General features: G+C 39.1%; 1 protein-coding gene across 1 annotated transcript in view; it reads right to left on the bottom strand.

Moving 5' to 3' along the window:
• alpha-Man-Ia (alpha-Mannosidase class I a) overlaps window positions 1-17,401 on the bottom strand; it is a 98,853-nt gene extending 81,452 nt beyond the window's left edge. The window contains exon 1 of the mRNA XM_083123982.1: window positions 16,681-17,401. Coding sequence (XP_082980108.1) covers window positions 16,681-17,343 — 663 coding nt within the window. The 5' untranslated portion in view covers window positions 17,344-17,401. The remainder of the gene's footprint in view (window positions 1-16,680) is intronic.
• Window positions 17,402-17,621: the final 220 nt, after the last annotated feature.

Raw genomic sequence — 17,621 nt, 5'->3', positions numbered from 1 at the left:
TTGCGGTGCGTGATTTCTTGGGGAGTCATAGCGGCGAAATGAGGAGGGGGGGATTTTGTGAAAACCTCTGAAAATTTGTGGGGGTGACCTGTTGCATATATAGGCTACTACACATTTCGAGACTCTAGACAAGACAGAAACATGGCCTTTGAGACTGAGACGGATGTTTATAAATGGAGACGAGAGCATCTCGATACAATCCCTAGCGACCGTCCTTAAGTTGGTCTATCCAGCTACTATTAAGCACATGAACTGTTGGAGCTGAAGAAGCAACTTTCTTACTCAAAAGTAATATTGAACTGTCAAACACAAACTCTCTGGCTCTTCTAGCTTTATCCATGAATTTTAAATTCGTTTCAAGACCACTCAAACTGTAATTTCAATAGGCGGGTATACCCGGGTTTTAAAAGACATCCAAATTTTATAAAGAATAATTGTATTACTCTGTATAATTTGAAGTTTTATGTAATTAATTTTCCACATTCTAATTTGTACAGAATTATCCTTGGAAACCATAAACTGTAAACAAAAGAACTCCAGAACAGTCGATTCGTGGAAGTTTGTGAGCAATTTCAGACTTCCGTCACAAGAAAATTCTCGATTGCAAAAAAAAAATCCAGTAAGTATCGTAGGGGTAACCTCGTCGCCTTGTAATCAAGGACCCGGATCTGGTACCCGATGGTTCGGATCCCACTTTAACACTTTAAACTGTAGGTTCAGTCCCGATTAGCTTATATGTGTAAAAGTGAACTTAAAACACAATTAAAAAATTAATTACGACAAACAACATATGGCGAATCTGTAAATTGTAATCGGTTACATAACGAATAATATTCAACAACTCACAATAAAGCATATTAAATTAATTAGAGCAAATAAAAATGTTCTTAGATGCCCATATGAAGAATTAACAAGCAGCGATATGAAAATTGAACTTGCAGCACTTCTCGTGAGACTAATGAAGAACACCATTATGCTAACAATACAGCAATACTAAATTTTACTTTTGACACTATTATGTATAATTACATGGGATTGAGGTCTTTAAAACAATGCGAATGTGGAGTGTTGGAAACTGAACCAGTGTGTAATTGTTGTTTCAAAAAGAACACACATGTACTTCAAGTTCATTCAACCCGAAAGTCCTACAAACCGGTTTTATTATCTTTTTGCTAATACTTGCCTCACTTCAATTTCTCGTTCGCTTACGACAGAATACGGAGGAGGAGGGGGGGACGGGAACAACATTGTTCATCCGTTCTAAAAATACAGCCCAGTGTTGATATTCTTGGAATCCTGTTATATTTTTAATTACCAGTAGGGTAAGATGAGGATCGTCGTACATTTTAAGTACATGTCAAGTTTATGACTGGTGGTTCTTCTCGATTAACCAAACACGGAATGCAACAATAACTAAAATATCTTGACTCTCTCGTTGGCCTACCTACTTTACAAAGAAGTAGTGATTGAGATGTTTTCCTAGCTGGAAAATACTCCTTGACTCTCTCTATTTGTATTTTTGTTATTTAGCGTCGCTTAGCTAATTTCGATGATGAGGATGAGCGATGATTAAATGAAATTGATGTCGGATACTAACAAAGAACACCCATGCCCAGGCCTGGACTCGAACTGGGAACTTCGGTGGCGAGACACCATTATATCTTGAGATTTTGAGATTTATGTGTACCGTTCGAGAAACACATCTTTATTTGTTTGCCCTGAAGGGGAGACGAACTAAGAATCTCAGGCCCAGGAACAGTAACACAAATGCCAGGTTTTTTTCATCTCTCTTATTTTAAGTCGCTTTACTCCATTTTGGTAAATCGCGACGTTAATGATAGATGATAATTACATGAACGTGATGAAGAGACACTCACAACGGAACACGCATAATCCAAATGAGCTCGAACCCGCAACTTTCGTCAGGTGATCTTGACTCAATCATTCAATATGCAAATGCCCTGACCTCGAACCCCCCCCCCCTCAGGGTAAAGAAAAGGGGGGAGTTTATCTGATGATAAAATGGATAAGAATTCATGCTAATAAAAAAACAATAGCATGTAGATGACTAAAGGAAGGGTCCAATAAGTAGGAATAAGACAAAACAATTGAATGTGTTCTTTCTTTGTAGAGGGAGTCAGCAAATGCCGTTAATTTTCACAGAGGCCGTGACAAAAGCGTTCCAAGGCCAAGATATATGTCATCTTTACTGAAAACGGCTTATCTCATAGGGCATCACACGAACAAGTGCCTTAACAGAGGAGTATATAAATGTCATTCAGCTGCAATAAAGTATAGCAAAACGAAAATGGCTCTGGAGGGAACCTTACTTTCAGACTCTCCCTCGTATTATCAAGAAGGAATTTAAATACTTCTTCCAACGTGTTTTTGAAGGAGGAAGCAGTGGCATAAAATCGTCACCCCTGACGCACAAACACAGGCAGCACCACAGTAAGATCAGTAAACCCACTTCACTGTACATTATCAACACACATTACGTTCTGCCTGGCTTGGTAGTTTCCAGTCAACGCCTGCCACATGGCACTTCCTCCACCCCTCCTTTTCAGAAATGCTTTCCAATCACAAGTGTACCCAATTAGTTTCGAATGATGTAACACAATGAACATTTGAGAAACAAACTTTACGTTTTAAGGACAGTTGAAAGACATAAACCACAGTATATTTGGCACATTTTCCACACCGGCAGCCGCAAATACGAGAAGGTTATAAGGGAGGACACTTTTCGAAGACACCCAAATGTCAGCCTCCCTTCCACGTTGTACACCCTGGACTGCTTGGCGTCTGGACTCACAGCCAGTATAATTATTTGTTGGGCTCGTATTGTGTCGCCTCGTCCCCATATGTTTGTGATTGTCCCTTCATCCATCTCATTTCATCCTCACATTCCCGATTAGTCAAAAATGGCAGAGAAAGGAAGTAAAATAAACTAAATTCATCCGCACATGCGAGAATGAAGTTCCCGCGTTTCTAGGTTGGTGGTGTGCTCAATAGGGGTTGATGCTGGCTGTAACCCCTATTTAGGCACACTAAAAAAAAAAAAAAAAAGCCGAATTCATTAAAAACACGGTATAATTAGCACTTACTAAGATACAATTCACTCCCTCAAGAAAATCTTGGGAAGGACATTGTTTCATGTGGGAGACACTAATTTTAGTGGCATTTTTCCTCACAGAATTCAAAGCCTCTTACATTCGAAAATTCAAGTTTTACTCTGATGTCGTCCAGTCAATTATTCACTGCCTACCAGAGTAAGTTTTTGACCAGAAAAATACATATGAGCATATTTTGGTGAAAGTAAACGTCCACATTCAGCATTCTAAATTGATTCAGATGTAATTCCCGTTCTTTTAATGCACCTGTAGTGTAATTCCAGTTTTTCTGTTCCCAGTGACAAAAAATCTCTGCCTTTAAAGTGATTTGGACGAGTCATTACCACTAAGAGGAAACATGTTTAGGAATTTTCTAACGCTAAGGCTCGGCATTTTCTAATATATCTACCAACAGGTAATTTATAGTTGTTGTTTTTTTTTATAGAAAAATTGAGGTTACGGAAATGGGAGCGGGTCCCGATTAACACCCGCCAAGACCCATAAGAAACTGCAGGCCCATTTCCGATTAATGATTCTTTAAACCTTAATTTTCTCCATTACCAAAAAGGTTACTGTGACAAGTGACAACCACTAATTTATTCTCTTCCAACATTTAGTTCAAATTCTAAAACCTTGCATACCAGAGTAAGTTTTTGGCCAGAAAAATAGTTTTACGAATGAAACAGAAACTTGGCAACGAAAAAGAGTAATGAATTACACAAAATTCGCAGCAGGGTTACATAAGCTTAAGAGATGGATTTTGGAGTGCACGAAGCAACGCGACACATGATGTAACAAGAAACGGAAGTCGCGGATAGAAAGGGAAGATCATCGGTGCACGAAGACAAGAAAATGGAAGTTGTCTAATAACAGTTCGTGGGGCACGGGATTCGAAGAGAACAAGGACGCAGCTACCGTGCAAACAGTTATACGGAGTTACACTCAAAGGAGCTTGATAACAGGAACGGAAGAGAATCTACCCACAAATGGAAAAATACATCTTGACTACACGAGGAAGCCTTTGTGTCCATGGTAAACTACACAGCGTCCTATACATCGGTATGCCTTCGTTGTTTGGTTAGGCTTGTTAGGTTTAGTTCTCTTAGCATAACTACAACACAATATTTCGGGATTGACCAAAAAGTTTTTATTTTTGCGATAAGTGAGACCCCCTATTATATATATGCGCCGAATGGGGGGGGGGGGGGAGCATGGGACTTTGTCACACACCCCACTCCAAGGTACAGACCGTTCATTAGAATAGAAAAGTGTTGGGAGACGAGGACCAATGATGGTATTCTTTTGTTTCTTTGTTTCACCTGCGTACCATTGACGTGTCCAAGGTGGAGCATCCCCCATTGACTCACATTACTAGCTAAATAAATAACGTTCAATGCTGGAAAAGATTGCAAAAATACACGTCTGACTGCTGAAAAGAAGACAACCCCCCTTACAGTCATGTCCTCCACTTTTGAGCCACTCTACTGCTGCGTATATACTCAGTATATGAATATTTTGGTCCACAGCACTGTTGTAATAAAGTTCTCTGCGCCGCCTCCAAAGATTATATGAAAAGTCTGCGCAACTGGTCCTGTAAATAAAAGGTGATTTCTGGATTGTCGCTATACAGTGCGTGAAGATATATATGTGTGTACTGAGCATTTCATGTAATTATAATGTATTTCACGAAACCGTTTTAACAAAATCGAAGAAAAGCGTTAAATTTCAGAATAACGTTGTACCATCTTCAAAAGGCAGTATGAATCCTAATGAAGAGCGCTCCACAAAACAGTTGGGAAGAAAAAGTGTGTTGTTAGTTACCAACCCTGTCTGACAAATTACAATAAATCAAAACAATACTTTTCCACAATATGGAGTGAACAACGAGGGGACAAGTAGGTCGAAATAAACGTAGGTCCGAAACAAAACAGATCTTACAAGAGATGAGATGCTCTAATTGCAGACCCAATTCGACAAGCTTCACGGTCTGCCTCAGAAAAGTGGAAGCTCAAACGGGACTAGCGTATGAGACGCGGCACTGAAAGAAAAAGAAAAAAAAAAACTTCCAACATTCTTTCCACTAGGGCTCGCACTAGTGAGCACATTTTACGTTCCAAAATTTAGCTTTCATCCTAGAAAAAGCGTAAGTTGGGACGCCTTAAGGATACATACACAAGAACTGTACGTAACTTCTTTGTCGCCTCGACGGTCAAGCGCATGAAGTGGTCGACTCACGATCTCACTCCCGAGGGTTCGACTCCTGGCTTGAGCATGTATGCTCCTCTGAGTGTGTCTACATAAATTTTATGTATTAATTACCATTTTATACTCATCGTTGCGAATAGTCAAAAGGGGAAGGGAAAGGGAAGGAACGTATTATTTGTTTTTGTTCTTTGAATCACTAAATACTATTAGTAAACTGAGTAAATAGTTGTAGGGAAAATGTTTCAGTGTTAGTAATTAAAGTCAGTAAGATATTTGAAAATTTTTCGGCATTGTGAAACTATACATTTAGATGTTTTACACCAGGACCTGTAGGAATTGAGGCTTTCCTGGTTTTAAGAGTGGTTCCTACTTGATCAGACAGGTTAGACCAGTGTTTCTGCCCAATGTTTCATGACTCCACACTCTCACCATGGAGCGAGTCCAACCTTCCCAAAATCTAGATAGCTTATATTCCTGGTGCTGTGGGCTTTGTGGGGACTACCATGTATTCAGCCTGCCATGGGTGTCAGAAAGTGTAAAGGTGAAAAAAATAAACATGACAAGAAAATCTTGCGGAAGGAGGCGAGGCAAGTCCCAAGTCTTAACCCACCACACAGTGGAGAGTGTCTAGTTCGCTACACTTCTTGACACCAGGTGTAGTGCAGGTGCATCCCATTGTCAGGCTGGATCAAGGAAATTGCGTTCAACCAAGTAGACCCTGTACGCAAGAAAAGCAGTGTAGATTCAACAATGTCTGTACAATTCATTGGTTGGCACACATCGCACCGTACACCACTCCAAAACGTAGTGTAATGGTGCAGACAACAAAAGTCAAAAAGTGCAGTGAACGAAATGGGACTTATATGTATAATGCGGGGATTCAGGAAGAAGCATGCAACTGACCACCTGGATTCTCATTGGTTAGGTTAGTTTTGTTTCAGAGAAGCATATCCCAAACATAGAACAGTGAACTTCCGCAAGTCTACTCAGGTGGCAAACATTGCTTCCTTCATTCTTGTATTTGTACTTGGGTATGGTGGTTTTGCATTCATGCAAAGAGCTGCTGTAATCATATAATTATGTAGCTTCCCTTGAACATCTATCTACTGCAAGATCCTACTTGAACTTTTTGGGGACTCCAAAATGCCTGTCATGAATGAAGATGTGCTGGACTTTTATCTTAACACCTCACCAGGTAACAATGGTGTAGCCAAGGCCGCCGTTAGGGGCGTGCGACGCGTGCCACCGCACAGGGCTTTGAGAGGCCTCGCACTTCCAAATCAGTTATTTGCTCATATTTTGTGCAAACGCAAATGCACTAGAATAGAAGGAAGAAAAACATAATTGTTGTGAAAAGAAAAATTGCGTCGTAACAAAGTTGTATTTCTGGTAACGGACAACTATGTCCCCTCTTGTCAAGCCACCATTGAAAATTCAGCGACAACGATCAACGACCCATTTGTGACTCCAACTTTTCCTGATTCCCTACCTACTGGTCGACCGAGGACAGGCATCATAAATGGTTATTTGTCTGGAAATTGAGGCCCAACAATTTTGAGGGTGTGCCGCTCCGCGAAAAGACTAAAACAAGAGTCGTTATCAAAGCCTTGAAGGTTCGCTGGGCTCTTTACTACAACTGCAGCGGCAAGATGGAACCGTCTAGAGTGTGTCTAATAAATACTCCATTAGTGCAAAGCACGTAACGCTCTTGTTTTCGAGAATAATGGGCAGGGGTGCGGATTTGTAGTCAGCAAAAACCTCTGAATCAAATACGCAAATAGGCACCCGAAGGATGAAAAATGCATTTCTCTGTGTTCTGACCTGATCGTGGCGACGATGATGAATGGTGATTAAATGAAATTAGGAGAATGTTATTTTATATTAAAGAAATACATTTAAGCGTACCTATTACTGTGAAGTGGGCTCTCGCGAAGTCTACTGGTTAGCGCTCTAGATTTAGATGCGAGTGGTCCGGGTTCAATTCCCAGTACAAACTCTCAAAATGTCGGTGTTAACCCAGCATCGTGAAAACAATTAAGGAGATACTTGAAAAGAAGCAGTAGCGGGCTCCAGTCTCGAAAGCCAGAAAATAGCGGCGATGGGATTGGATGCGCTCACCACAGGTCACCCAAAGAAAAGTTGATTTGCAGGCGGTGCTCCTAAGACAGCTCTTGCGCCACGGAGTTGTTTGTAGCAGCATTTCTGTCAAGAATTTCGACATTAATGATAAGTTCAGTTCGTTTGCTTCACTCATATCGTCCCATTTTTTTTAAAATTTCTACTATTCAAATATCTAATTCTCAAAAATGCACTCGCTCGAATCCTGACGTGGGCTTGTATGTTCCTTTGTGAGTATCCTCTTCTTCAATTCTATATAAGCGTCATTCATGCGCATCGTTACGATTTAACTGAGGCAGAAGAGTGGCGTAAAATAGAAAAGTAGCAATAAATATAGTTTGATTTGGTTTGCTTTATTTTACTTCGCCTTTTGTGCCACTTTTGGCTAATTTGCGAAGATGGGGATGAGTGTTAATATGATAAAATTAATGAATAAACACTCACAAACATCCAAGTCCAGGGTAAGATTCGAACTCGGGATCCCTAGCGTCATAGCGCGATGTGTTAACCACTCAGCCACAGGGGCCGGCAATCAATAATTTGCCTGTCACTGTTATGCACTGAAATGTAACTGCAGTATTTAAGAAAACCTCAGTTTACAAAAATTCATTTTCATTGCTTCACAAGGGGACCCGGGTTCGATAGCTGGTGGAGGCACATAGTGGTTCGGATTCCGCTTTAAACTGTAGGTCCAGTCCTGATTAGCTTTACTGTGCGTAAAGTGGGCTTCAAACACCAACCAACCAATCATTGTGTTTTCATTTTTGCTTTTCTGTATGTATAATAATTTCCAGATTTTTTAGGCAAGCAATTTGCAACACAACATTGCCGTCAATTTTTTGTCCCTTATTTGGTGATATGCCAAGCACTTCAGATTGTAAATAGCGCTTGTAAAGAAATGAATGTCAAATTTGTCTCCTCAATAATTTTTCGAAACTCCTTATCGGAAGGAAACATGGAAAACAATATCAGTTTTTTAATATTCCGTATTACTGTACTTGACGACAGTATTCACTATGTCTCAAATTTAGATATGAAATGAGAATCCTACAAAAATAAATCATAAGGAACACACGAATACAAGAAAAATTACACAAGGTTATTTCACTTTTTAATTAGGGGTGTACTGAGTTTTCTTCCGCGGCCTTCCCTTCCTCTGACGTCAAATTTTACAACTTCATCCATTTCCAATAAGGGGCTTCAGATACAGGTCTCTCAAGGAAAGCGGTGTGCAGGTCAAAGGACCTTGGGTCGGCATATTGCCCCCACAGATGAAATAGAAGCAAAGATTTGGAGATATGAGTATTTTAATTTTATTGCCTTTCAAACCCTCACAGGGAAGGAATGTTTCCAGATTTTACAACTATGTCGAAGTGTCAACAAATTTCAAGTCATTCTTGTTTGACAGTAGTGCGTGCGGGTGTGTAGAATCGCGATTATAGGAATGTCTAGGGAATGGAATAAATTTCGTAAATTTGAATCTGGATTATATATATATATATATAAAAAAAAAGGACGAGATTTTAAAAAGTCAGAAGGGTGCCTTCGAGAAAATGTTGGTGCCTGTAAATACAGTTTCCATTTCAAATTTCGCCAAGATAGACGAAAATAATGTAGATACACTTGACGTCAAGTGTTTTAGTGTTAGTCTTGATAGTGGTGTTAGGGAGTCTGTTCGCGATATAGTCTAAGTCGGATGTATCAGTGGCGGCGGTGACCTTAAATGTAGCTCGTCTGTGAACCAGATGCCAAATGTAGGAACTACTTGTACTTGAGAGGAGGGGTATGCTTCTTGTCATCTTCTGAGTCAGGTGAGAGATCGCCTCTGCTTTTACATCCAGGTGAGTGGACCTCAGATTTAAATAGTTCCGAATTTGATTCAATCATTCAAAAGGACCCTATTCCCCATCATAAGTAATGATTACGCAATTAATAGTGATAATTTACACTTTTCACCTGGACATTATAAGCTTGTTATGCAAAATGGGGAAACGGTCGAGAGAAGGTGGTTGGTGTACTCGAATAGAAATATCAGAAAGTCAAATTCAATGCCTTAAAAAATGGACCATATGTGAATTTAGACTGCAGAAAAACATAACTATTGATGAGCAACAGGAACTGTGGATTTCACAGGAAAAGCAGGACTAGCGTGAGATCTTCAAACGAATACTGTATGTCCTTAAGTATTTGACATTACAGGGACTGGGGCATAAAATATTAATTAAAATATAATTAATTTCTTTTTTTCAATATTTGTTCCTTACAGGTGTCCTACAAAATCATAATATAAACACTATTACATGTTCATTTCGTTTTCATTCTGATGTACGTCGTTGCCTTATAATCAAGGGGTCCCAGGTTTGATACCAGGTGGACGAAAATGGCACAGTGGTTCGGATCCCACTTTAAACTGTAGGTCCAGTCCCAATTAGCCTATCTGGGCATAAAGTGAACTTAAAACAACAAATCCATCACTCAATCAATCTCATGTACCCCTAGTACATATTTAATTGCAAAACCGGGCATGTTCAATATTATATTATTACTTTAACCAAAAAAGTAGCAATATTTATTCATATCCAATAACATAATTGTTTTCTTTACTCTTCATTGAATTTTGACACTGTAGTGAATTTACTTTGTTTCCATAAAATAATATTTTCATATATTTAATTCTATAAGTAAACAAATAATATATGTTAAGTATTTTTGATATAAACATTTGGAACACTATGTAGTAGCTACTTTCTTTATGATTTCAGAAATTTTGGATATGTTTAAGTACAAGGCCCATTCAAAATGTGATATAACAAATATTTATTACAAGCACCAAAATAAGTACAGTAATATGTTTCAGCATAGTCCCCCCTAGTTCAATGCACCTACGCCAGAGCTTGATAAGGGCACTGATTCCACAGGAAAAATAACCTTTTGGACGCATGCGTAACCACTCATGCACCGCTGACTGGACTTCGTCGTCATTCTGGAACCTCGATCCACTTAGTCCATCTTTCAGTGGGTGAAAGGTGTGTATATCGGAAGGTGCGAGATAGGGCGAATATGGTGGGTGGGGTAAGCACTCAAACTTTAGGTCCTCGATGGTAGACAATGTGACACTGCCAGTGTGTGGTCTCGCATTGTCATGGAGCAAAAGCATACCAGTGGACACCGGACCACGTCCTCTCTGCAGAATGGCAGTTTTTCATGCAAAAGGTTGAATTAGGTCGCTCTGGTTACATATTGACCTCTGAGCATATAATGTTCAAGAATTGGTCCCTTGTGGTCCAAAAACAAAGTTAGCATGATCTTTCTGGCACTCCGTTGAGTACGCACCTTCTTCGGTCTGGGAGACGAAGGATGTCGCCATTCCATTGTTGTCCTCTTACGTTCTGGTTCATAGAAATTAACCCAACTTTCATCTCCAGTGACAATACGATGAAGATATACCTCACCGTGAGCTTCATAACGGCGCGAAAGCTCCCTACACACATCAACATGTCAAACGTTTCGGAACCCACCTTGCACACACTTTCCTGAACCGCAGTATGTCATGACTGATATTGGGTGGGCTGATCCTACACTTATTTCCATCTGGGAAGCAATTTCACTGACAGTAATATGCCAGTCCTCCCGTATCAAGTCCTCCACTTGAGGAATGTTGCTTTCCGTGACTGCAGTGACAGAGCGACCTGGGCGTGGAGAATCTTCAACACTGGTTATGCCCTGTTTAAACTTCTCAGTCAACTCGTACACTTGTGATTGACTCATACAGTTGTCACCATACTGAACTGTCATGTGACAATGAATTTATATCGGTTTCACGTCTTCACTCAACCAAAATCTCATGTTACTTCGATGTTCCAGCTTGAAGCACTCCTGTAAGGGTGCCGCCATCTTGTGTAACTGTTTCCCAGCATCCCATGCGCGAGCCAGGCATGCCAGCCCCAGTTATGAATAGCTTACAGATGCCTTCACAAAATAACAAACATATAACAATCACGGTCGTGTTTCAGGTTTTTTATATTACATTTCCGGTTATTTATTGAATGCACCTGTATGTCAAAATAAGATGTTATTTCATTGGAAACACCAGCATCCTATAAACTCGTAAAAAAACTTACACAAACTATTATTTTTATTTAGCGCGGTGTCCCCTGGAGTGTGGGCGCAAGAGTTGCCACACACTGGGATCCCTTTCCATAATTAGTGCATTTTCTGGCAGAAAAAATACATATCAACAACAAGGGTAAATTTACAATACATGGCTGCGAGCACACAGGATAACTTTTTTTTTCCTAGCGCTTGTATCGCTAAAACAAGGTCTCAATCAGCAGTCATTAAGAAAAGCTGGTTGCCAAATTTTAAATTTTATTAGTGCTAAACTACCAAATTACTGCGAACGTGCGCTGGTGCTTAACAATAGATAATAATTACACAATTCTAATAACCAGGTTGGCGCTAGAGAAGAATTGTACAAGAAACGGTTGTTTGTTATCAATATTTTAACCTTACATAACACAAAGGCCTCATGTTCCCTAACGGCACCCCTGGGTGTAGCGGCTGTCGCCTGCAACCCACACAGTGCAGGGGAGGAGGTGAGGTGCAGGGGTCCTGCAATGTTCTCTCTTGAAATGATCTCCCGGAAATGCAACAATGTCACTTATAAAAATCAATTCAGAAACAGATGTGGGTCAACAATGACACAATGCAAACTGGAAATTATTTTGAGGCAAGCAGAAAGACCAGCTTTTTCCTTTTTTATCTACAGAGACCATGTCAGCCAGAGGTACTGGGCAAATTGACGTGTGGATCCACTCCGAAATGCCAAATTATCTTAATTGCAGTTGGCCATTGAGAGGAAAAGAAGAAACATTCATATATTTGTACACTGTAAACTTATAATGTAAATTGTCTGCAGTTATCAATACAGTTGCTCAGCCAGTTTGTTTCTTACTGACACGCAATTAACAGTTAAACTTCATAATTTATGCACTTTTACTACTAATATTAGTTTTAAATGTGGTATTTAAAATGTAACTTTCCACAATTTGTTTTCATGGGGCATCCAAGCCTTTTCACATTCAAATAAGATATGTATTCCTACATTGTCCACACCTACTACTATGTGCTACATTTTTTCTCGATTTTAACTGTACTGTGACAAGGTAGTTGATTTTTCTTTTAACTGTTAAACACTCCAAAATGGGCCTACAACTCAGTAGGAGGTGGGGCCCAGATGATAATTATAAGCTTACCCTAGGAGCCAGCCCCCTCCCCTCTCTTCTGTCACACAGCGTACATGTCACCATTATTTTGTGAAGTTCATTTTACTTCCATATTGAAAATTTTCTGTCGAACCAGTTCTTCTTATCCAGTCTGTTGTAATTCTATTATGATCTACAGTTCTCGAAATGGAAAATCCTAGTTGTGAGTATACATGATTGAGTTTGGGAATAGGAGGGAGAATGCTTGTATGGATCAACAAGGAGACAATGCAGTGGTAAGAGGATCTACATGCAAATTATCCTAGCTGGGAATACTCTACGAAAATTTAATCCCCTGGGTCCCCCCAAAACTTTTGATTAGTATCTATTAAAAAAAGAAACCTTGTTTCATTATTGTTAAAATTATGATTAATAATATTAAGGTCCACTAACACTAAAATTTAAAACCTGTGAACATGTGGCAACCATCTTTTGGGAGTCAAGTCCTTCCAATCGGCTTTTCATTGAGTGACGAATTTTCGGTAAACAGATTTCCATCGCCACTCAAGACTGGTGTATGCAACTATTTCCTATTTCTCTCCAGTAATTCCAATTGACCTTGGGATGCTGAGACAACACCAACAATCTAATGGTCCAGTATAACCCCCCTCCCCCAAATGAAATGGTTAAGTTTACTTGAATCTATTTATCACTATTGGTATTATTAGGCGATTGGAAGCAACTTTACCAATGAATCTTCAGCTTGTGCAATTAAGGAAGCCCTATCCACACCAAGAATTGGAGGAAGCCCTATCCACACCAAGGTCCAAAGGAGGAGTGTTTACCATCTTTTACACAACTCCCTAAACCAGGTTGCATTGTGACTTATGCAGGTTATTTAGATTTTTAACTTTTTTACCTGTGAATAGGTCTACTGTACAAGTTTTTTTAGGGAACGGCTTGGTTTTTACATACTTCTAATAGCAAAAACTTAATATTTTAAATGTACCCTAACCAACCCTTAACCACAATCCTCATATTACATTTTTGACGCAGTACTATGCCAAGTACTTAGTTTTTATACGAACCTGAGGAAAGAGATAGTCAATCTCTGAAACGTCGTTCTACAATAAGAGCACTATACTCACATACGTAAGTACAATTTTTAACTTTCCTTTTTTATATTATATATATATGTAACCTATTTGTTTTTAATTTATCAACCAAAAAATACAAAAGATCACACACTAAATATTTTGCCGCATCTGCCACTTCATTGAAGTAAAAGAAAATATTGCCAATTTCCTCTTTCATTTATTTATCAGATTCATACCTTGATTTACTTTCCACATACTATGTACTAAAATGATCATAAATAGATAAGAGAAACTAGGATGGTATGGTATTTGGGGCAGAAGTTAATTTCTTGTAAAACTCTGGGCAGAGGAGGGAGTGACTAAGTAACTATTGTATGTTTGACCACTGCTCTGACATTAATCCTATTTTTTTTTTTTTTTTTTCAGTTAAGAGGCCTCAATATTTTAGTTGTTCACAGAAAACTTCACTACGGCGGCCAGAAAATTATCATTAAATATGGACTCGCATACAGCCAGAGTAGTATTGTTAAAAAACTTCAGTGGGGGGACTACCATAAGTATCAAGATATGATATAAATTATGTATATAATTATCAAAAAATTAGCAATTGGAGAAGGAGATTGCCTTCTCATCCCCACCTTTATATACCACCCTGCATATGGTAGAATGGTTAATGCCCTTACCTTTGGTGTGAGTGATTCAAAGCTTGATCCTCAGTGGGAGATTTAAAATTTGTGTTGACCCAACATCGTGAGGACAATTGTGGAGCTACCTGAAAAGAAGACTCAACTGGTTCTGGTCAGCCAATTCACTAACCACATTTTTTTTCTGAATACAGAAGTCTGGGATGTATGGTGGGTGCTCAAACCATTCCCAGCTGAACTTTGAATGTGTGCATGGACACGAAAACTGGGACCAAGTTCTGATGGTTTGATTCAGAACTATTCATGGTAGACATACATTTCTAATATGGTTCAACTTCTATTTATGTTATTGGCTTAGTGATTACATTATGCATGCTTTCTGGAGAAAGATTTCTCCTTTTCATGCGTAAATGTTTGTGGTCTTACATTAATTTACTGTCATTTTTATATACATGCTGCTGCTGCTGCCATCTATTTCACATGTGTGGGGGTACAAAGGTGATCTCTGGCTCGTAGCATTAAGACGTTACTTGAGTCCTTTCATTCTTCAGTCAAGTGGGTCAGGTTTAGGACTCTGGGCATGGGCGTATATATATTTCACGTAAGGGGTGGGGGGGTTTCAACTTTTGGTATGATGAGGGTTGCTATATTTCATACGTGAAAATCCGGGACACTGCTGACCAGAAGCGTGTTGGGGAGTGGAGGGGGTGTGTGTGTGCTGCACCCGACAAAGTTGTGTGTATGTACATATCCATTATCATATTCTCTAAACTTCTTAAGAAAAGAAACAGAAATCCATTTCGAAGTACATCATTAATCTTGCAATCCCTTTTCAGTGTCATATTGAACCACGCTGCTATTTCATAATGGAACTACGCTGCTATTTCACAATGCCGAAACTTTATTTGAGAACTGAGGGCACCCAAGCAGTGACTGTTTACAGTAAACAGCTTACTATGAAATGGAAGAGATTTGCAACTGAAATTCAGTGCTGCTAGCAGATGGCGGCACTATCCTGAAGACAAATATATTTACCTCATCTTCTTGTAACTCGATAACTCTTGTATTATCAAGAGGGAGTGGTTCAATGCAGTTAGATTGTTTAGTAAAATGAGCATTTTAATATTACCATTTAAATATAAATAAAGTTCACGAAAGTGTAGTCTTAATCATTTCTTCTTCCCCACTCGATTCCAGGACATTTGTGCTGGCCACTGTGGCAGAGTGGTTAGCACATCACCCTACAACGCCAGGGGTCCCGGGTTTGAATCCTGGCCTGGGCATGGATGTTTGTGAGTGTCCACTCACCAATTTCATCATATCATCACTCATCCCCATCTTTGCAAATTAGCCAAAAAATGGCACAAGAAGCGAAGTAAAATAAAGCAAATCAATCTATCCAGAACATTTGTGCATCTCGAAGAAACTATTTGGGACACCAGGACAAATTATATAATTCCGGGATTGTCCTAGAAAATCCAGGATGTATAGCAGGCTTAGGTATGATCAGGCCATCAAAAGTGCGAAGATTTTTTTATGAACAAGCGGAAAGAACAGGTAATCTGGTAATTTTACTGAACCAAAAAAGGGGGGGGGGTTGGAAGCCCTTGAACCCCCCCCCTTTAATTCGCCCATGGCTCTGGGCATTAAAACAACATTTCTAAATGCTTTAAACAGTTGATCAAATGATTTAGTCTCAAGTACAACACCCCTTCAAGCCTAAATACATCTTTGAAGCTTCAAATCTACTTTCACAATCATATCCAGCCAGTATTCTACAAGATTTCCAAATATTTCTATAAAAACTTGCAAAAATCATTAAACATTTGGAAAGATTACCGAAAACTGATTTAGGATGGGCAATCCAAACAGAAAAGTTGAAATCCACTTTATTACATAGGAATATCATGCACTATCTATTGATTCACTTTTCCCTAACACAAAAAAATACCAGTAGTTCAGCAGATGTTGTGTTCCAAGGTAACCGAGCTGGATGAAAATGTGGTTTATGAATAAATGTTTTGATACTGAAAACATCAGCAGACAGTGTAAAGGGATGTTTCGTGGCCCAGGCAGCAACATTCTTTGAGGAAGAAATCGAAAAATGATAGAATCCATGATGACAATTCCCTGAATGATTGTGGTGAATGCGTAGAAAAGTATCATAGGTATATTTGTACTTATGTCAAACTAGAAATGGAAGGAATAAGGAGAAAAGGGGAATAAAGGGGACAATGGGAAAAGTTCTGAAACATGACACCTATAAAAATTGTCACAGTAATGTAATATGACCGGAACTTACCTCCTTTACTTTATCCCTTCTTTCACGTGTAATGGGATCACTATCTTCTCCACCCTGTACTACAGGGTAATGATCACTTGAAGCAGGAGGAACTGTCACTATTGCTTTTTCATCCTCGAGCTTCTCTTCCCGGACTTCATTTACCGGTAGTACTTCATTAGCTTCGCTTTGTACATGGGAGCGAATTTCAACTTCCTCACTAACTACTGATTCCTTATTAATAATTTTCTCCACATTTGGCCTTTCTAACACTTTTTGGTTCTTCATTTTATCTAATTCTACGTCCTCCTCTATTTTAGCTTGAAGTTTCGCTTTATCTTCAATCTTATGCGGATCAGGGTAGTTTAAATCATTATGCCTAATTAATTTTACAGATCCTGGGTTTTCACTAACATCCTCACCGTAAGGAGGCGCAGGAATAAGTAAATCTGGTCCAGCTTGCTGCATATGCTTATACACTTTGTACACACTATTCACTGTACCTGATCCACCTCGAAATTCTGGAAGGAAAAAAAATGCACCAAAACATACTACACCAAACGTCAAAAACACTAAAAGAATCAAATATTTTTCTCTTGGTCTAAACGATCTACGCGAAAATGACGGCACTGGAACACCATTAACAAATCTTTGGTATGTGGGCAATATTCCTGTGGATGTCATTTTTTGCCCACAAATACACACACCTAACCTCCGAGACGTCTCACTGCATCTGCCTGTGTTCTCTTTACCAGCAAAGTACAAGTTTCGTAATCTAATCATATGGAAACTCAGCACCTTGCAAATAAAAATGTTAAAACATTTCTAAAACTTTTAAATAAAATCGGTAGAAATTTGGAGCTAACATGTATGTTTGTAATGAATAATTTTTCACCTGAGCATATAATTTCAAGAAATCACTAGCTTGCATGCAGCAAATACACATGTGATGTGTAGTTATA

This window comes from Lepisma saccharinum, chromosome 6 (assembly GCF_977018435.1).
Source record: "Lepisma saccharinum chromosome 6, izLepSacc3.1, whole genome shotgun sequence".
Classification (NCBI taxonomy): Eukaryota; Metazoa; Arthropoda; class Insecta; order Zygentoma; family Lepismatidae; genus Lepisma; species Lepisma saccharinum.
The sequence above is the reverse complement of the archived record's forward strand: the minus strand, read 5'-3'. Positions and strand labels throughout refer to the sequence as shown.